This window comes from Sarcophilus harrisii, chromosome 3 (genome assembly GCF_902635505.1).
Source record: "Sarcophilus harrisii chromosome 3, mSarHar1.11, whole genome shotgun sequence".
NCBI classification, from domain to species: Eukaryota; Metazoa; Chordata; class Mammalia; order Dasyuromorphia; family Dasyuridae; genus Sarcophilus; species Sarcophilus harrisii.
Genome location: NC_045428.1, coordinates 320514944 through 320536258, shown reverse-complemented (window position 1 = coordinate 320536258; position 21315 = coordinate 320514944). Strand labels below are relative to the sequence as shown.

The window sequence follows — 21315 nt, the reverse complement described above, 5'->3', positions numbered from 1 at the left end:
AGTCTAATGCTGCCCTTGGGGCTTCTGCCTCTGGACAAGATTCCCTTTTGAGGATGAGAACTATGAAACCCCTATTAATTAAGTCTAAAACAGACTTAATTTTATAATGAATTCCCTAACACAGGGAAGAGTGTTGAATACAAGAAAGCAGTAGGGTATCCATAAGAAGACAACAATTGTGATTCCCCCTTTAACTTAAGGAAATCAATCCTTGGTTAAGTAGGGCTGCTTGCTACTGGGGCTTTGAGGGCAGGGACCATCTCTTTCCTATGACTAACACATCATAGGTGCTAAATATTTATTCAATTATCAGGATAACCTGAAAATAAATCATTTCACCCAATCCTTCTTATACCAAGTTCACCACCACCACCCTCAAGCAACCGTCTTGACCAGGAAAGCTTGACCCAGCTTTCTATTATTCGCATTTACTTTCCATATAGATTTCTTTCAAGCTGTTGTTAGATTGATTAGAGTGGAAAGGACCTCAGAGGCTAAATCTTTCAACTTCTCATCCTTACAGATGAAGAAATTGTGCTTCAAGGAGGGCAAATCATTTGCCCAAAGTCACACAGAGATGGGCTTCATCTCACCGGCAACTCTTCGGAACATATGACCCAGAAAAAAATGGCATACGGGGGGAAAAACTGTTCCTTTTAGAGACCCAGTGACCCATAGCACTGGAGTGAAAGCTACTGGAAAGTGTCAGCTCCTTCTTATCTCAATTCCTCATGCACTGACGGTTCTTTGTTGTAGATAGAGCTAATTGTGTGCTCATCATAGTATCCCAACTATATACCTTAAGCTTTTTCTTTTATTTTTTTTTTTATATCCACCACAGGGACAGGCGCAGAAGAGGAACTCAATGTTTATTGAATGAAAGAAATTTGATTATTTGGTTTCCATTCTGGAAATAACTTAAAATTTAAAAAAAACAAAAACAAAAACATTTCCCCCTCCCCCCCCCAACAAGGGTCTCTCTGTTTGACTGTCTACAGCGATATGTACTGCACAAAGATTTGCTGAAGTGCCAACCAAACAAATAACCCCAGGAGAATACTCAGAGGATAAAACTATAATCCTGCTGTCTTAAAAAAAAAAAAAAGTCATAAATTTTGCATAAAAATAAACAAATTTAAGCTAAAATTCTGGCATTAACCCAATTCACTTGCTTTACTCTGTTATATATTTATGTAGATATATATTTTAAAACATTGCTCTGAGAAGATTCAACCAGGTTTACAAATGCATAAAAATAGAGTTTCACATGGATCGATCATTACATTGTTCAGATTTTCCAAAAGAGAAACCAACATCACTACTTTTTTTTTTCAACTAACAAGGCAAACACACTGTAACATTCTTAGGGAATGACCATCACATAACTAAGTCAGCCTTGCAGATAAAGTACCCAAACCAGCCGCCCATAGCGTTTTCCCAGCCCACCCTCCCTGAGAACCCTGGGGCATACCACCCAAAGAAGCTGCTTCCACAAGCCTGACAGTTTGCTGGCCTTTGTCCCTGGGCAAGTTGGGGGGAGGGAGAGGTGGCTATTTGCAAGACTGCCTTACTGCTGGATACTCAAGTCATCACAAGCTGTTCCAGCCAGAGGCAAGCTATGACGGCCATCCATGAAAATAGAGAAGAAAAATCATACACACACATACACACACATACATACACACACACAACAATGGAGTACAGGTTTTTTGTTTCATTTTGTTGTGTTTTTCATTTTAAAAATAAAACACTGAGCAAAATGCAGAAGATGACTCTTTCAAATGAAATCCATCCACCCTAGAACACAAGACCGGCTCCTGGATCTCCCCCTCCCACCTCAATACTCCTACTCATCATCGGAGCAATAACAATAGCTACACCTGCAGTCCCTGGAAGCTGTTTCTGCCCGTGTAGGCAAAATTTGCTATTTTGTTCAGACTGGCTGAAGCCTGAGCATGGAAGCCCCATGTGTTCTAAATGAAGTTTTCCCAAGAGAAGAGTTTACATCAAAAGGAGAAAGAATGAGGGGAGAGGGGAAGAGGAAAAACCAGGAGAGAGACCAGGAGGGAGAAGCGTTATTGGTTGGTTTGCATCTGTGTTCAAGTATCCTTAGTTATGACCAACACAAACCCCTTCCCTCCTGTAGAAGCCAGAACAAACATGGAGGAATGGGAATGCCTGAATTCTCACACCTTTCGCCTCTTCCAAAAATCCCCTTCTTCTCTGAAAGCTCCTCTCCCCCAACGGGATAAGAACACCATGCAGCGATATTAAATAGAGTTTTAAAAAGCTCACACGGCTCTGACCCTAGCCAACAACAGGGAAAGGAAGGGAGCTCTAACACTAGCCAGTCTGCAGAATTCTCCATGGGGAAAAAAATCAACCATTCAACACCAACAAATAAAGGGCAGATCAGTATTCCCGAGGGCTGCACTCTGCTACTAATAAAAAGGTACAATTTTGAAAGGTTATTTAATTTTAAGAAAACAGGCTGCCTCCATCTCCAGCTTTGCCTCCTTTTCCTCAGCATGTTTTCTGCTCCTTTTCTTCAATCAGTGGTCATTTTCACATTAATTTGTCCCCACTCAGAGGGCAAAACCTCCAAGTGTCAAGCTTCAATTGGGAGGAGGAAGGTTTCCCTCTGATTAAATGTAGGCCTTAAGTCAACTTTCTTTAGCTTTTCCTTCATCACAGTTTAAAATCCCAAATCACAGTCAACTTATACTTATTTGGGGAGGAAAGAGGGAGAGGAGAAAAAAGAAACGTACAATTTGTTTTGGGTTTAGTTGGTTTGCTTTTTTTCTTGTAGTTTTATGGTGGCATTTTTGTTTGTTTGTTTGTTTTCATTTAACACTGTACACTAAGTTTATAATCAAACAGCACAACAAATGTCCTGGTCAGTGGGGTTGGAGAAGGATCTTTGGAGCCAAGATTAGGAGGGGCTGCCTGTAAACACCCACGCCAACAGCAGCTGCTGAGAAAATGGGTGCATGGTGTTCACCCACAGTGGCTGGCAAGCATAATGGTCTGGGTATGCCCTGTGGAGTGTCTCCAACAAGGTTACTCTTCCCTCCAAGTGGGTGTTCCCTAATCAGGGCTCACATGCTACTGAGAACTGAACAGGGGTAGCTCAGCCCTGGAACTCAACTATAGAGATACATCAGCTGCAAAATAACACTTTTAAAACATCATTCTGACAAATTAAAATTCTGGTTGTCATCCATTTTGTTTTGCGGCTTCTGTTCTTCCTCTTCTTTCTCCTTGTTTTTTTTTCCCCCTATGTTTTCACCAACAGCAAAAAGGGAAAAAAAAAAAAAAAAAAGAAAAGAAAGAAAGAAAGAAAAAGAAAAGAAAAGAAAAAAAGAAAAAGCCCAGAAAGACATAATTTTTTTGGAGGCGGGGAAAGGGGGCTTCACTCCCCTTGAAAGAAGAGTGATGACTCCAGCTCTCACTGGACTTTCTCCGTGAAGTTCTCAGGGAAAACACCTCGGCATTTCTCCAGCTCCTTATGCTGGTGCCAGTCACTCTCCTTCACACCCATCAGCCAGCCTTCATCCTAGGAAAAAAAGCAAGGTTCAGTGCTTTGGGTCCTAAGGCAGGCAATCCAGAGATTCTCCCCAGCTCTAACTCTTTTTCTGGCTTTTGAGAAAACTTCTTTCCCTCTACCAACACTACTTAGGCCAGTCTTACCTATTTTTCAAGGTCTGAATCAAATCCCACCATTCTAGGAAACTTTCCTGATTGTTTTCTCCCCAGATGATGTCTTCTGACCAATTGTGTTTCTGTCTTTGTATTAAAGTGGGTAACAATACATTTACCTAGATTGAGAATTGAGAACCTAGATAGAATCTACATTGAGAGAGAGACAGACAAGCAGAGAAACAGAGACACAGAGAGAAATAGAGAGAGATAGAAAAATAGAAAAGAGACAGACAGATAATGAAACAGAGACAGAGACAGATAATGAGAGAAACAGACAGAAATAGAGAAAGAGACAGAGAAACAGAGGCAGAGACAGAGAGAAACAGAGAAAGAGACAGAGAGAGACAATGAGGGAAACAGAAACAGAGACAGAAACAGAGAAAGAGACAGAGAGAGACAATGAGAGACAGAGACAGAGAGAGACAATGAGAGAAACAGAGACAGAAAAAGACAATGAGAGACAGAGAGAAAAAAAAACAGACAGAAAGAGACAGAGAGAGACAATGAGAGAAATAGAGACAGATAATGAGAGAAACAGACAGATAATGAGAGAAACAGACAGAAATAGAGAAAGAGACAGAGAGAGACAATGAGAGAAACAGACAGATAATGAGAGAAACGGACAGAAATAGAGAAAGAGACAGAGAGAGACAATGAGAGAGACAGATAATGAGAGAAACAGACAGAAACAGAGAAAGAGACAGAGACAATGAGAGAAACAGACAGATAATGAGAGAAACAGACAGAAATAGAGAGACAGAGAAACAGAGGCAGAGACAGAGAGAGACAATGAGAGAAACAGACAGATAATGAGAGAAACACAGAAATAGAGAAAGAGACAGAGAAACAGAGGCAGAGACAGAGAGAGACAATGAGAGAAACAGACAGATAATGAGAGAAACAGAGAAAGAGACAGAGAAACAGGCAGAGACAGAGAGAGACAATGAGAGAAACAGACAGATAATGAGAGAAACAGACAGAAATAGAGAAAGAGACAGAGAGAGACAATGAGAGAGACAGATAATGAGAGAAACAGACAGAAATAGAGAGACAGAGAGAGACAATGAGAAAAACAGACAGATAATGAGAGAAACAGACAGAAATAGAGAAAGAGACAGAGAGAGACAATGAGAGAAACAGACAGACAATGAGAGAAACAGACAGAAATAGAGAAAGAGAGAGAGACAATGAGAGAAACAGACAGATAATGAGAGAAACAGACAGAAATAGAGAAAGAGACAGAGAAAAGAGACAGAGAGAGACAATGAGAGAAACAGAAAGATAATGAGAGAAACAGACAGAAATAGAGAGACAGAGAAACAGAGGCAAAGACAGAGAGAGACAATGAGAGAAACAGATAATGAGAGAAACAGACAGAAATAGAGAAAGACAGAGACAATGAGAGAAACAGACAGATAATGAGAGAAACAGACAGAAATAGAGAAAGACAGAGACAATGAGAGAAACAGACAGATAATGAGAGAAATAGAGAAAGAGACAGAGAAACAGGCAGAGACAGAGAGAGACAATGAGAGAAACAGACAGATGAGAGAAACAGACAGAAATAGAGAAAGAGACAGAGAAACAGAGAGATGGACAAACTATCTTTTTGTCTTTTGAAACAAAGAAGGGAGCAAGAACGAGATTGGAAGTGAGAAAAGAGTGGTTGTGGGAAACCTATAAAAGGGGGGAAATGAATGACAGCAAGAACTTTTTAAGCTCCAGGCACTGTGGAAATGCTGGAGATATAAAGTCAAGAGAAAAAAGGAGAGACGGGAAAGAAAGGAAAGGGGGGGAGAAAGTAAATCAGGAAGGAGAGAGAAGTGAAAGACGAGAGGAGAAAATGCGGGAACAGGAGGCGCCACCCCCCCACCCCCACCTCACCCCACCCCCACTTCACCCCTGGCCCTTCTCCCTCAGGCTCTCAGGCTCGCTTTCCGGGCCTGCGCTGCCCCCTTGCGGACAGCGCCGCTCACAGCCCCGCTGCTGAGACTCACCTGCTCCTCCGGGTTCTCGAAGGGAATCACCAGCACCACGTCACCGGCCTTGAGCTGCAGCTCGTCGCTGTCGGTGGCGGTGTAGTCGTGCTGCGCCTGGACCTGCCGCGGGAGAGACCGTCAGTGAGCTTTCGGGACTGCGGAGCAGTTTGGGGGGGGGGGGGGGGGGGGGGGGTTTTTTCCCCCCCCCCCCCCATGGCCAGTGGACTTTGTGAAGGCACATTCCATCCGCACTTGCAAGCTCAGTGACCCTGGGAGGACGTGGGGAGCGCCCCTCCCACCTCTTCTTGGCACAGCCCCCAACTGAGGTCAAATCCGGGCAGTCTGGGCCCCTGGAGTGGGGCTGGGGAGCGCTTCTCCCCCAAGCCCTTGCTGAGGGTCTCTCCCTGCGGGAGCCCGTCCCGTCCCTCGGCCTCCCTCGGAGCTGGCCTGGCGGCCCTTTTCCTGGCCCCCATCGGCTTTTTTGGAGAGAAAAGCGGGGCAGGAGGGGCTCTTGTGCATGGGCTTGAAGAAGTGGCTTTTTTAGGATAATAGAGCAGGACTTTCTCAATTCAAAACCGCCCCATCCCTTTTCAAAGGCAGGCCTGTCTAAGATGTCTGGAAACTAGAGAACATGTGTGTACATACATGTACATACATGTATGTGCTTACACGTGTACATATGTATACATACATGTGCACTGTGCGTGTGTGCGCGTGCTTATGTGAATGTTTTCGCCTCCAGCCCTCAGAGTCCCCCTTAGTAGATGACGTACTCTTTAAAAACTGCCCTTTTTAATGGCTGTGTAGCAGAAACTGCATCGCTTTTTCCCTTGCCACATATACACCTAAGTGGGAAACTCACGGAGGTCCCAGGAGAGACCTCACAAATTACAGACTTCTGAGCTGAACTGGAAGGAACCTTTCAGGCTGCCCAATCTTTGAGTTAATAATCTAATTCAATCTTTACACAGGAATACTTGTATCCCTCAGTCTTGATTTGCTCAAAATGATCTCAATTTATTGAAATTATTTTTTAAAACAGATTTATTTGCATGTTTATATTGAGAAATTTCCTTAAAAGTCCTCACCAAACACATTAGCCCTTTCCTTTTCAGAATTTAATAGTATTTTATTTTTCTAAATATATGCAAAGATAGTTTTCAATATTCACCTTTATAAAACCTTGTATTCCAATTTTTTCTCCCTCTCTCTCCTCCATTTCCTTCCCCAAAACAGCAAGCAATCTATATGAGCATCAACCCTTTCTTGTTACCAGAACCTGCAAGGTAATCATCTCTGCCTACTGACTTTTCTGGCTTTAAATGCCAGACTAAAATTTTATCTTTTCTTTTTTTTCCCCTGATCACATTTCCTCATTTATCATGCTACACGAGAAGTCAGATCAAAAGGGAGGGGAAAGAATGAGAGAGAAAAAAACAAGCAAGCTAACAACAACAACAAAAGTGAATATATATTGTAAACTACATTGTTTCCTCTCTTTAAGTGCAGATGGCTCTCTCCATCATAGGTCTATTAGAATTGATCTGAATCACCTCGTTGTTGAAAAAAGCCAGGTCTATCACAGCTGATCACATAATCTTGTTATTGCCGTGTCTGACATTATGTTAAGTACTGAGGATACAAAAAGAAGCAAAAGGCAGTCCCCTGTCCTCAAGGAGCTTACAATCTAGTGGATGAGACAACTTGCAAACAAACATATATAACAAACAAGAAATAACAAAAGGAAGGTACTAGATTTAATAGGGCTTAGAAAAGGCTTTCTAAAGACCTTTCTAAAATCGGCCTGCTAATCACTTCTTACAGAACAATAATATTCCATAACATTCATATACCATAAATTATTCATTCTCCAATTAATGGGCATCCATTCATTTTCCAGTTTCTAGCCACTACAAAAAGGCCTGCCACATTTTGGCACATACAGGTCCCCTTCCCTTCTTTAAAATCTCTTTGGTTTATAAGCCCAGTAGTAACACTGCTGGATCAAAGGATATGCACAGTTTGATAACTTTTTGGGCATAGTTCCAAATTACTCTCCAGAATTGTTGAATCTATTCACAACTCCACCAATAATGTATCATTGTCCCAGTTTTCCCACATCCCCTCCAATATTTGTTATCTTTTCCTGTCATCTTAGCCATTTTGAGAGGTATGAAGTGATACCACAGAGTTGTTTTAATTTGCATTTCTCTAATCAATAATTAAAATCCTATCTTTTACAGAAAGCCTTTTCTAAACATAATGTCAGGCACAAAAGAGAAGCTTAAGAAATGTTTACTGATTGATTGATTGTTTTGTTAAGTGAGGTTCCACCCAGTATAAGGCTCCATTGGCTTTTTACTAAGAGATTCCAAGAGTTTTTCCACTGGGAAGGAATCCCTTGCTGGGGAGTTAGTGGAGAATGTAGAGAGCTGTTGATCATGTCAGATATCCTGTAAGCACTTTCTTCAGAAAAAACTAGTCCCTTCTTACAATTTTTTAAGCTGGGTACTTAGGAGACAAAAGGGCTTCTTCCTCCCTCTCTCTCTCTCACCTTGAACATGAATCCTGGAGGCAAGTCAGACCTCTTAGAGGGAGTACTGCCCTCCACAGTTCCGTTCACAGTGGCTGGGAAGGTCTCGACCACCACAGCAGGCAGGGAGCTCTAAGAGAGGAAAAGAGATGAGAGGGTCAGGGAGTTGTTGTGGAAGGCTGACTGGACAGTTGAGGCAGGGGTAACAGAAGACAGCCCAGAATTCACCTTGGCGGTCAGTGAGGGTCACAGGCCGGCCCATCCAGGATCCTCACTGGCACCGGTGTGTGGGTCTAGCTTATGGGGCAAAGGGCTCCAAGCACTGGATTGGGGTTAAGCCTTATATATTCACACGCCAGGGTGGAGTTGGGAAAAGAAAGACAGAGACAAAAGCAAAGAGAAAAAGAGAAACAGACAGAAAAAGGTCTGTCTTCCCTGTGGTCTTACAGAGGCCCCGTCACTTGCCGCCGTCTCATTGGCTCCTTCAGCTACTGCCACTGGTTTCGTCCCTCCAGCCTCTGTCACATCTCCTGGCTGCAACATAAATCCCAGAGCCAGGTCAGATCCTGGCCTGGCCCCAACATATAGGAACAGGCGGTCCCGCTTCCCTCCCAAAGAAGAATACATCAGGCCAGAATCAGCTGATACTTCCCCATCACCATCAATACCCCCCAAAACGGCCATCATCTTCCCCCCTTCTTTACCATAGTATGTAGGCTCCTGCCTCTTAGAACTTTTCTCTCTTTTACTCTCCCTTCTTCCTTGATAACCTTAGTTCCTCCAGAATTCACACTTAAAAACCATAGGCTACGGCGTAAAGAACATAGACTAAGAGCCAAGGATTGACTCAATCACTTTTTCCACTTGATCCCAGGCAAAGGCACCTAAACTCAAAGGATCATAGTTTCTTCATTCATCAAAGGGTGATTCTAGCTTTGGATTCGCCTATCAGAAAGTCATTGTGGAATCAAATGAAATAATGGATGTCAAGGTGCTTTGAAAACCATGCAGGTGAAAATTATGTTACTATAGAGTCCTCAGAAGGATGAATAAGAAGTCAAGGTCATAAACAGACCTGAAGAGCTGCTCCTTTGCCCTCGGTCTGCAGAGCACTCCTGCTGCCCCCCTCCCCTGGTCCTTTGGATGCAGTCCTAGAAGGACTGTTAGGACATAATTCATTCCCACCAGAAATAGGTGAGTACTGTTAGGTTAAAGGCATCAAAAGCTCAGGAGGCAAATGACCTTTGCCTAAGTCTGAACTTGAGAACCACGGAGCTCCCCCAAAGAAAGGGCAATGAGTGCTCCCTCTGAAGTCCTTAGCTCTCCTTAATTCAGGTGTTCCGGCTTCTCCTCCTCCTTTTCCCCTCCATGAGGAGGGCACAAGGACAAGTTGGGGAGTGGGGTGGGCACTTACTTGGGCTGGCCCAGGCTCTGAGGTCTGACTGGGCCAGACCACGGGAAATGCGCCCTCTCCGATGGCGCTATCAGCAGCGCCCTGCTCCACAGACTGCAGGCTGCCAGCTGGACTCTCTGCAGCCTAGGGAGAGGCGTGGGCAGAAGGGGAGGAAGAAGAGAATAGGGGAAAGGAGAGGCGAGGGAAGGAAGTAATGGTCAGGGCATAAGAAGAAGAGAAAAGAGACATCAGCAATGGCCAAGAGAGGGAAGGTGGGAGGGGGACACAGAGGCAGATGGAATCCAGGAGGCAGCATCTGGACTGGCAGAAGGGGAGAGTCAAGGACTGTGCTTTTTGCCTTTTCATCCCCAGATCCTGGCACATAACAAAAGCTTAATAAATATTTATTGATTAACTATCCCACATATTCTCCCCGAGTCAGAGGTAAATAATGACAATTCACTGATGGCTCCTCACCGGCCATGATTTGCGCCCAGTCATTTCTAATCTCAGCAAAGCTGCCTCTAGGTTAGAGATCCAACTTTCTCCCAATAAGCTAATTCCAGAGAGCAAGTGATCAAATTAGAGGTAGAACATCATTCTGCTGACTTTTGAATGTGTGGAATCCTCCTACCACCTTGTGAAGGATTTTGCTTCAGCAAAATCTTATAGACACGTTATCCCTCTTCCTCATCTCTCTTTAACAAAAATGACACCATCCAATTTCCTTATTTCTTCCATTTAAGTGACAGTTAAATAATCCTACTTCCTTTTTTTCCTCAGAGTCCTGCACAGATCCCCAAATGCCCTTCTTAAAAGGATCCAGTTAAAGCATCATATCAAGAAGTACCATTTTTCTGCTCTGTGGTTTCTCTTTTTTAAAAAATAATAACAATAACTTAACCCCAATTGCCTTAGCAAAAATAACAATAATAATAATAATAATAATAATAAAGTGTTATCAATGACCTTGCAAAGACCTGGAGCATTTATTAATAAGGTCTTACCCTGATGGGGAGGAAGAACTCATAGCTGAGTGCCAACTAAGAATCAGTATCACTCCCTCCCCACTGTGGTCTAAGGAACACCAAATATTTCCCATGCAAACCACCACCTACTCTAACCATTCCAGACAAATCACTTTTACTGCCCTGGTCCTCCCAGGCCATGCTGCCATGTACATGCCTTCTCACAGGCTTTTCTGGAATACCTTTCCCTCTACTGAAAGAGTAATCATACTGCAAGGCCCAGCTCTTCTCCTTTCTCTGTGAGGACTTCCTTAACTACTACAATTCCCATGATCTTTCTGGTCTTCAAATTTCAATTGCATGATTCGTTTAAACCATTCTCTGCTTGCAGAGACTCTACTTTCCTACAGGTCATTCTTCATATCTGCAATGTACCCCTATCTCAGCATACACTTTTCAGAATACTTCAAGACTTAGACACTACCATCTTCTCCATTTACTCTTTCCTGATTTCCCCCTGGATAAAATTATCTCCCTTTGCTGCTTCTCAGATTTCCCTAGAGCTCTTCACCTTCAATTTCTCCTTTACTCCCATCAGTGCCTACCTCATAGTTTCCTGATTGCTCTACCTTCAAAGATTATAAACTCTTTAAGGACAGGTACTGTGTTGTTTTTCCTCTTTGTATCTCTGGTCTTATGAAAAATAAGGGTTTAACAAATGTTTTCTTGAACCAGTATCAACCAGCTTACATAGGATCAAATATTCTCCTGTGTTCGTCATAGCATCTAGTATGCAGCTGGGAATTTCACAGGAAAGAGTTTTATTGATGAATACCTTACTGACAGCCCTGCTGTCCCTGGACACCTGTAGTAGAGTTGAATAATTGTTCAAACAGGTCTGACGCTATTGATACTTTTAAGATAGGAGTCCAGAAATGAATGCAGAGAATGTTACTCTTCAACTTGCTATGTCTTTGATCTGTCCTTTGCCTTCACAAAAGGACATGGAGGAAAATGGCTAGAGTATGAGTGTGAAAAATGGCTAGAGTGTGAGTGTGAATATGTATGTATCCAGGAGGAAAGAGATGGACAGTAATTCATGGGACCAGTCACTTGGGAAGCTAAAGTGACTGGGGACAACACAGTATAATGGAAAGAAAATTAAGCCAGATTTAATAGAGGACCTGAGTTCCAGCCCTGTCTTTTAATTAGCTTAGGTAATCACTTCTCTTTCTGGATCTTATATGTAAAATGAAGTGTTTGGACTCAATGATCATTTACATATCTAACATTCTATAATTCAGTAATCTTTAGATCAGGAATTTTTAACCTTTTTTTGTATAGACCCCTTAATCACTCTGGTGAAACCTGATGGAACCCTTCTCAGAATGTTTTTAAATTCATGAAATGAGATATATAGATTACAAAGGTTAGTAAAAAAAATAAAGATGCAATTTATTTTTCCCATCCAAGTTCCCAGACTCCCTGAAATCTAATGGACCCCAAAAGGAACCTAAGGTTTAGAATCCCTGCCTTAGAATGATATGTACATTCTACTAAATCAGGATATTAGTAGTTGTATAGAGTAACATAAACCCAAAGGATGTTCTGGTAGACTTTCAATAACACCAGAAAGGGTGGCAGCCCTCACGAGGACCGGATCTGGGGGATAATTACACTAGGCAAGCAGGCAGAAGAAATGACAGAAAGACAAATAAATTTTGTTTTGGAATGAAAACCACAAAAATAGCACCAACATGGACAAAGCAAGAGGAGGACTGAGTTCATGCAAGAAGGGAATAATGACACACCCAAAAAAGGGTGTGTCACAAAGCTTACCTCCCAGAGATCCCATGGAAGTGACTAAGCATGTTAAAGTGTGATAAAGAGAGAGTTAGATTTAGGAGGTTAGCAAACACAGACAATTAATTACATCCACATGAGCTCCTTCCTCCGCCTCCCCTGCACCCCCAACATCCCAACTTCAATGGTACTATGTCTGCAACTGAGCCAGGCTGAGTCTGAAGTCAGAATCATCAAAGGGCTTGAAGCATGGGGACCCATATGGATCTTCAGTAGGATCTGGGACCTGGCTCCATACTTGAGGAGATGGCCTCTCACTGACTCTGACCACCCAATGCAGAGTGTCCCCTAGGACATCCCTAAAAACCTTTCTATCTAATCAATAATAGTTGCATAAAATTTATTCACAAATGATTTGCATTCAGCCACATGAGCTGGAGTGCCCAATGGTAGATAATTAGATAAATTGCTAACAATTTTTTTTCAATTTCTGATAAAAATCTTTTTTTAAATAATTTTTTAATGATCAAAAAATACATCTCTCTATCTCACATCCTCACTCTTAAAAAGAAATATATATATACTCAAACAAAAAAAATAATTTGCCAAATTTTCTAAGTCTAAAAAATCTGTCTCAATATGGACCCTAAGACCATCACCTCTATGTCAGGCAGCGGCACATTTCCTCATGAGTAATCTGGATCATGACAACAGTAAATCTCAAAGTCAAAACTTGCTTGTCTTGATTCTCATTACTCCAGAACCCTCGCCCAGATGGCTGACAAAGGTAGAGCTAAGTAAGCCTGGAGAGCTCTGCTGGAAGGTCTTTCATGGTCTTAGGGCGGGATTCTGGGAGCCACAGCAGACAAACCAACCTGACCAGAGGGCGTAGGTGCCTTCACAGGGCTTGCAATTGGTGGGATGGGATCAAAGTCCAGATCCAAGAGGCTGGCATTTTCCTGGAAAGGTCCAGGGGCATCAAACTTGGCAGCAGGAAAGGAGGAAGCAGTTTGCATGTTAGACATCCACGAGAAGGTGGGAGCACGTGGGGACACATGAACACTCCCCATCATCTATACATATGAAGGCGCCTGGACAGGTGCAGACAAAACTCACCACTGGGATCCCCTCCTCCACAGGGAATCCTGACATAGGCTGCAAAGGCCTGACAGCCAACGCCTGACAGCCAACGCTTCCAAGATTATAAGGGCTAACTTTATGTAGCACTTTAAGTTCGGCCATCATTCCCCCTGTGTCCTCAGAATTAAGGTGACCGCCACACTTTGGCTTTTTTCCCGGGTTCTCCCTCTCTTTACCACAAAGTTTCTTCCTATTCTCCCACTATCTGACAAAGGCTCAGTGTCTCCCAAACTATCCTCTCCCCATCTCATAGCCATTGTCCACAGGACTGCCACATTATCCATTCGGGGAGTCTGTCCCTGATGGAGGGAATAAGGGATGCTTTGTCAGGAATAGAAAGGATCATAATTACTTTTGTAGATAGATGACTGCGCTTGGGACCAGGAAGGCTCATCTTCCTGAGTTCAAATCTAACCTTTTATAAAATAATAATTAAACCACAAAATTTTAGCATGTCCACTGATGTAATATCAGTTATCAAGGTTTAATTTGTATAAATTAAAATAGGAATTTTTTTCTCTCATGAAATTTATTTTTATTATTAACCTATGGTTGGGCTTGGGACCAGGAAGGCTCATCTTCCTGAATTCAAATATGACCTTTTTAAAAATTTTAGCCAAATTATAGTACGTCCATTGATGTAATTTCAGTTATCAAGGTTTAATTGTATAAATTCAAATAGGAATTTTTTTCTCTCATGAAACTTATCTTTATTATTAACCTATGGTTAACATAAGCAGCTAAGTGGCACATGAAGAAAGCATTAGGCTTGGAACAAGGAAGTCTCATCTTCCTGAGTTCAAATCTGACTTTTTTAAAAATAATAATTAAATCACATAATTTTAGACAAATTATAGTATGTTCACTGATGTAATTTCAGTTATCAAGGTTTAACTGTATAAATTAAAATAAGAACTTTTTTCTCCCAAGAAATTTATCTTGATTATTAACCTATGGTTAACATAAGACCTAGATGGCCTAGTGGATAAAGCACTGGACTTGGAATTAGGAAGACTCATTGTTCTTGAGTTCAAATCTGGCATCAGAAACCTTTTAACTGTGTGAATTTGGACAAGTCACTTAACCTGTTTGCCTCAGTTTCCTCGTTTATAAAAAAGCTGGAAAAGAAACTGGCAAACTGCTTGCTCCAGTATCTTTGCCCAAAAAAACCCCAATGTGAGGAAAAAATGAATAGTCAGACACAGCTGAAAAACGACAGAATAACATTGCAGGAATGGATGTGGTGAGCTCCAAAAGCCAGAAATACGAGCCAAATACCCCCTAAAATAGGTTTGCTATTTGTGGATGAAGAAAAGATATGACATGACAAAGAATGTGCTGCTCAGAAAATATCAATAATTAAACCTGATTCATTTCATTTTTTCACAAAGCATAAAATTTCACATAAGAGGTTAAGAGATTTACTTAGGCTAGTATAATCCTACATTTTTCAAATCACAAGTGTCTCTATATATTAGTGTGAGTAAGTCCACACACACCCAATGCTGTTCTTCCCAACACTTAGCCGAGATATTTGCACTGAGGGAATGAGGGTAGGAGGGAGAAAGAAGGATGACATTTTGCAATATGGAACACTTTAAGACTTTGGGCGTGCTTGGAAAGGGGCAGGAGAATGCTACATACACTAAGGGAATCAGGGTAAGACATTTATTGTTGCTATTCAGTCATTTCAGTCATGTCTGACTCTTCGTGACATCATTTTCTTGACAAAGTTTTTGGAGTGGTTTGCCATTTCTTTCTCCAGCTCTTTTAATAGCTGAGGAAAGCAAGGCAAACAGGGTTAAGTGACTTGCCCAGAATCACACCGCTTGTAAGTGTCTGAGGCCATATTTTAACTCAGAATGATCAGTCTTTCTGACTCTAGGCCCTGAAATCTATCCACTGTGCTCAGGATAGCATATGAGCCTAGAAAAAAGGTCAGTAAGAATCAGAAGGATGTCTAAAATAAATGAAATAGGATAACCATTGATTCAGAATGTCAGTAAACCTAATACAAAAAGGCATTTAAAAAACATAAAACCTGACAAGCACATCAAAGAGAGAACCTCTGAGAAGTTACTCCTTCCCTTACCTCGAAGCAGGAAAATTTCTACTCTATGAGTAAAGGCGTCCTGGCTTGCCCCCGAATCCCTTGTGACGCTGTAAGTCTCCCTTGGGCGTTGAGTGACAATGATGACCATTTCAGGTCAGGGAGGCTAGATCTTCCCAAACCTCTGATCCCACAAACCACAAAGATGCCCCTGTCCCCTCTGTGCACCAAAGGGGAGAATGCTCTGGATGGAGACCATGCTTGGTCCTCAGGCTCCATGAACAGGCATATTCCCCCAAGTATACACTCACACAGGAAGGACATGCAGAAGGAAGACGGAAAGAGAAAAAACATGCAATGAGTTATGAGGGAAGTAGCAGGCTTGGATAGGGTAGAGAAAATAAAGGTGGAGGAAGATGAAGGCCATTTGTGAGCCTGGAGCTTTGGGAGCTTTCCTTTCTCCTAGTGAAGCAGGAAGGCAGGTGCAGCAGTCCCTTGAAGAGGATGCGTCTCCCTATTAAGTCCAAGTGGCTCAGTGGATAGAGCACTGGCCCTGGAGTCGGGAGGACCAGAGTTCAAATTCAGCCTCAGACACTTACTAGCTGTGTGACCCTGGACCAGCCAGGAAGCTTTTTCCAATTCTGAGATGCTCAGAATAAACCATAAAGGGATACAGAATGCCACTTACAATCCCTGCACTTAATGAATGAGGCTGATGGACTGAAAGGTTCTGAAGCTCTAAGCTGTAGTATGCTATCAGTATGGTGACTTCTCAATATTGGGGCCAATGGGAGGGAAGATGGACAACCAGACTACCTAGAGAAGGGTAAAAACTCAGGTCGGAAATAGAACAGGTCAAAGCTACCATGATGCAGTGAGATCAGGATTTCCAACCCAAATGTGACAGACTCATTACCAAAAAGGAGGGGAGTTAATAAAATAACACATTCTTAGAGCTGGAATGAACTTTAGGAATCACAATCCGGTCAATAGCCAAGTCAAGGATTCCATTTGTAAAATCTCCAACAACTGGGACCATTGAGCCTCTGCTTAAACAACTCCACTTGGGGAATTCACCGTAGCAACCTATTCCTTATAGAATGTAAGCTTAAGGGTTGAGCAAGTTTTCATCCTTCTATTTCTAAAACTTAGCCCTTCATATGTCAATATGCCAAGGACTTATGATTTCATTACCATGGGAACCTCCCTTCCCCAATGCAGAAGCAATCCATCTCTAATTTACAGTCCAGGAGAGTTTGCCGAGGCTCAGAGTGGGAGCTCATGGTCCCAAGGCTATTCAAGTGACAGACGGGTCTCCCAGGGTCATAGAGTAAGAGAGGTGGGCCGGACCTGAGTTCAAATTTGGCCTTAGGTATTTAACAGGTGTGTGACCTTGAGCAAGTCACTTAACCTGTCTGCCACCCTTTCCTCACCTATAAAATGAAGATAATAACAGCATCTACCTCTCAGGGTTGTTCTGAGGATAACATAAAATACTTATAAAATCCTTAGCACAGTGCTTGGTACACAGCAGGCACTATATCATACTAGTATTATTACTATCCCTAACTCCAATCCAGAATTCTAGCCACTATACTACAATGTCTCTTTGCCTTGCATTCACTAGGTGCTTAATAACAACTCACATTTCCATCATGTTTTAAGGTTTATAAAGGTCAGATAGGCAATACAGAATGCATTTGCAGATAAGGAAATGAAAGTTAAATCAATCATACCGAGGGTCACATAGCAATTAATTGTCAGTCAGCATTCAAATCCAGGTCTCTTTGGACCCCAATCTCAGTGAATTATTTGTAACATCAAGCTCTCCTCAATCAAGAGAAAGTGTTTCCTAACTATTCTTCAAGCTGCAGAATTCCCATCTGCACGGCACCCATTTGTCCCCAGCAACAAGACAGGCGGACAAGAGAGAAGGATAAGGCTGAGAATGATAAGAGACTTGAGTTCTGATCTCAGCTTTGTCACTAGTTGGATGAATGTGGGCAAGTTACCTCATGGGGCCCAGTGGATAAATCTGTGATTTTCTTTAAGGTATCAGTTGGTATCAGTTTCTTCATTTATAAATGGAAAGGATTGCACTAAGTAATCTGTAAAAGTCTCTTTCAGCTCACAGTCTGTAGTTTCATTGATCAAATGAAATAATGTTTAAGTGCTTAGCACAGAGCCCGGTACATTGTAGACGGTATATAAACATTTATTCCTTTCCCCCACTGAGCAATATATAAAAAGTACCAATAAACAAAGGAATGCATGCAAACTTTGGTGGGAGAAGTGATAGAAAACTTAAAAAATAAAACATAAGCGAGCATAAGTACTTGGTCTCTTAGGACCTCGTTTTGTAATAAGGGGTTTATCAATGCATATGCTATGGATAGTAAGTGCTTATGATTCCCAGCTCAAATTCATTTCCATGCCTTTCTCCCCCCAAGCTGCCAGCATATGCTCGGAACCCCTCCTGTTCCTTCCTTATTTCCCCTGGAAAGGAATAGGGGGAAAGGATGGCATATGATAAAGTAAGAAAGGAAGTCAGAGGAGATGAATGAGGATGGCCGTGGCTGACCTGTGAGGGGGTGGTCACGCTGATCTCGGGGACAAAATTGTCATCAAACAAGCTGATAATGTGCTCCTGCTTGATTTCCTTGGACGGAGTGTGTTTGGGAGGCGGTGGGACTGGTGGGCCTTTTCGAAGCTGCAGGCAGATAAGGGTAGGGTGCGACCAGCAACAACGGGGGGACAGGGGACCACACGGCAAAACATGTTGGGGCAGAGAGATGTGGACAGAGACAAAGACAAAGCTCTGGTTAGTCAAATCGCAGACCATGGACAAGGAGTACAGAGCAGGAGACGCTGGCCCCAGTCAGGAAAATGGGAGCAAGTGGGTCCTCCTCCCAGCCTAGTAGCTCCTATGCGGAGAAGGGGAAGCAAGGTGCAAAAATGAATGTTCCATAGACTCCAGAAATGCAGTTCAGTCTCAAGGATGGAAAGTCAGAATAGTCAAGCCTCAAAATATTGTCCTGGAGAGAGAAAGAAAAAGCCAGCCCGTCTAATACCAACCATGCTCCCTCCCTAAGGAAGGGACACAAAAAATCAGCAGCTTGAGAAAACCTAGGACAACTCAACTCAGGCTTTCGTCTTTCTGTTCAGCTCCTCCCTCTCTACCCTTTGAAGGTGAGAAATATGTCTTCTACCTAACCTAATCCTACCCCATCTTTACCATGGAAACTTTCTAGATGACTACAATGCACACTGGTATGTTTCCCAACACTCACCCCCAGCACCAGTGTGTATTATTGTGTATTATTCAAGTGTGAATAATACTCTATCATATCTCTATCTTTTCTTAGTCAGAAACTACATCCAGGGCTGATGTACCCAACAGGCCATGAGCCCCTTCAGGAAAGGGAACTCCTTGTGCTGGGACACAACAAGTAAAATGGGGGGGAAAGAGATAGCAGAAAGACTTACACTTGACACTGAGAAAGACACAGTGAAGCTTAAGGAGAGAAGTAGGGAGAAAATGAAAAGGAAGGGAGGGGAAGAAAGAATATATCCTTAATAAGCTCTTGCTATATTCACATAGGTGCTTAATAAAGTTTAGCTGAATTCATTTTAATTACCCTGATTTGGTCAAATTATACTGAATTTAACTGAAATGAATAAGTGAATGAAATATCTGCCTTAATCTGGTGTATTCCCCCCCCTTGTTCAGAAAGAGGAAGGCTTTCTTTCAGTAACAAATGCCCTTGTTCCCTTATAAAAGGTTTTCTCTAAGTTTTTTCAATTGCAATTGCTTTTTGCAGAAATTTTTTTTTAACAAGACCCCAGGTATACAAGCATATAAAATAGGTATATAAACTGAATATTTACTGATGATAAATCATAATTTTGCAGCCCCCACATTCAGTTACACGATCCCACAGTGAGTCTTAGTTTAAGAAGCTCAGCCTTCCAAAACCTGATCCAGTACCTCTAGGTTGGGGGAGACTGGCATGCAGTGAAGCATTAAAACCACCAGATGGTGCTGGGGTTCCATCACAGACAGCCTCCACCTCCTTTCCCTGGGGTCCAAATCCAATTAACTTAAAAAAAAAAAAAAAAAAGAGTTGGGGGAATGGGAGCAGGCCCTTCTACTGGTTTCCTTAAAAAGGGGGTGATGAAGGAAGCTGGAACTGGGAACTGTCTGTTTCCTACCCTACCACCTACTTACCAGGACATTCCACCTGCCTTTCTCCCCATCACTCCCTATCCCCTTTCACTATCTTTTCCTCTTTTTTTTTTCTGGTTTCCTTTTCAATCATCTTCTGTCGCTTTTCTCCTTGATCCTTGAGCTAAGCTAAATGATTTTTCCTTAAGACATGAATGTTCTCCATTTCTTTCCACTCCCTTCCCTATAATTCTCCATCTCCAGTGATTGCCAACATTGAGTATAGGAATATAGAGGAGATCCTGGGGGAAATCTCAGAGAAAACTCAGAACAATTTTATTTCTTGGAGGTAGCACTTGACCTGGCAGGAGAGAAAGGAGACAGGAGAAAGGCAGCAACACATACTTCCAGGATGCCCTGGAAACTGGAAGACCCAGGAAAAGCCCCATGCCCTGGGCCAGACCGAGGGTAGTAGCATGCAACAGAAAAGGGTGGGAGAACCACAGTCAAAGGCAGGGATAGATAGGGGAGAGGAAGGAGCTGCAGAATACAAGAGCAGACAGAGAATATACACTATAGGAGCTGCTGGGGCCTTCAGGGAGTGGAGGGGTAAGGCTCTCCAATAAAACCAAAAAGCACTCCACTAAAGGAAGGACTGGAAGGAGTTGAGCATGTGGGGTTGGTCACTGGAGGCAATGTAGAACATCAGAGTAGTAACAGCAATGGGTGAGCAGTCCGAGGCTCAAGAACATTTTAAAGGTGCCCAGACTCAGACTTTGAGGATGGGTCCTCAGGGACTGGGAGGCTGCTATAAGAAGTTAGGTCCCGGGATTCTATGGAGACTCTGATAAGAGCCATCCCTCCAGGAATAAAATAGGCCTCCAAGACTCCTTTACAGACCTCCCCTATAACCTCTAGTACTTAATCTTTTATGTCAATGGGAAAAGGAGGGCATTCCCTCACTTAGAGAAGGAGGAAAAAGAAGGAAAGAGAAAAAATGAAAAGGAAAGAGAAAAAGAAAAAGCAGAAGAGGGGGGGAAAGGATGAAGGAAGGAAAGGCAGGTAAAAAAGGGTAAGGAAAGGATTATGTAGTCAAGAGGATACCTGAGACGGTGACTTGGGGATAGCAGCCCCAGGAGTGTCCAGGCTGGCTGGTTCAGGCTCATGGTTGACCTTGATCTCAGGGGTGCCAGCTGGGGAACCATCGGGTGGTGGTGAGGGGCTCTTGTTCCCTTTCGTGGGGGCATTGTCACTGCAGAAAAGGAGACAGAGACGATGGGAGATAGTGAGCAGGAGCTGTTAGCCATGTTCTCTAGATCAAGGCACAGGACCCCAGCCCCACAAGAGAGAAAATCCTGGGAAAAAACTCCACAGTAGACTTTGCCTGGAACTCCACTCTGAGGCTTATTACAAAGGGAGTGAGAACATCTATGAGTATGGAAAAATGTGGATGTGCACAAATGAGAGTAGGGGTGGGCATTCAAGTATGAATGTGCCTTCTGCATGACTGTGAAAGGGAGCATGGATGAGTCTGTGTGACCATGTTTGAATGCTTTAGGGGCAATAACAGAAATAAAAAACA

The 21315-nt window shown here is 42.7% G+C and overlaps 1 protein-coding gene across 11 annotated transcripts in view; it reads right to left on the bottom strand.

The window, feature by feature from the left end:
* Window positions 1-419: 419 nt before the first annotated feature.
* Window positions 420-21315, bottom strand: part of BIN1 (bridging integrator 1) — a 128997-nt gene continuing 108101 nt past the window's right edge. For 5 of the 11 annotated variants that reach the window (XM_031959875.1, XM_031959869.1, XM_031959871.1 and 2 more), the window contains 9 exons: window positions 20838-20985; window positions 18150-18278; window positions 13254-13361; window positions 12415-12438; window positions 9629-9751; window positions 8662-8748; window positions 8236-8346; window positions 5700-5801; window positions 420-3556 (listed from right to left, as the gene is read on the bottom strand). In XM_031959875.1, the coding sequence (XP_031815735.1) occupies window positions 3449-3556; window positions 5700-5801; window positions 8236-8346; window positions 8662-8748; window positions 9629-9751; window positions 12415-12438; window positions 13254-13361; window positions 18150-18278; window positions 20838-20985 (940 nt within the window). In that variant the 3' untranslated portion in view covers window positions 420-3448. The remainder of the gene's footprint in view (window positions 3557-5699; window positions 5802-8235; window positions 8347-8661; window positions 8749-9628; window positions 9752-12414; window positions 12439-13253; window positions 13362-18149; window positions 18279-20837; window positions 20986-21315) is intronic. The other 6 variants (XM_031959876.1, XM_031959877.1, XM_031959878.1 and 3 more) reach the window with 4 other exon arrangements.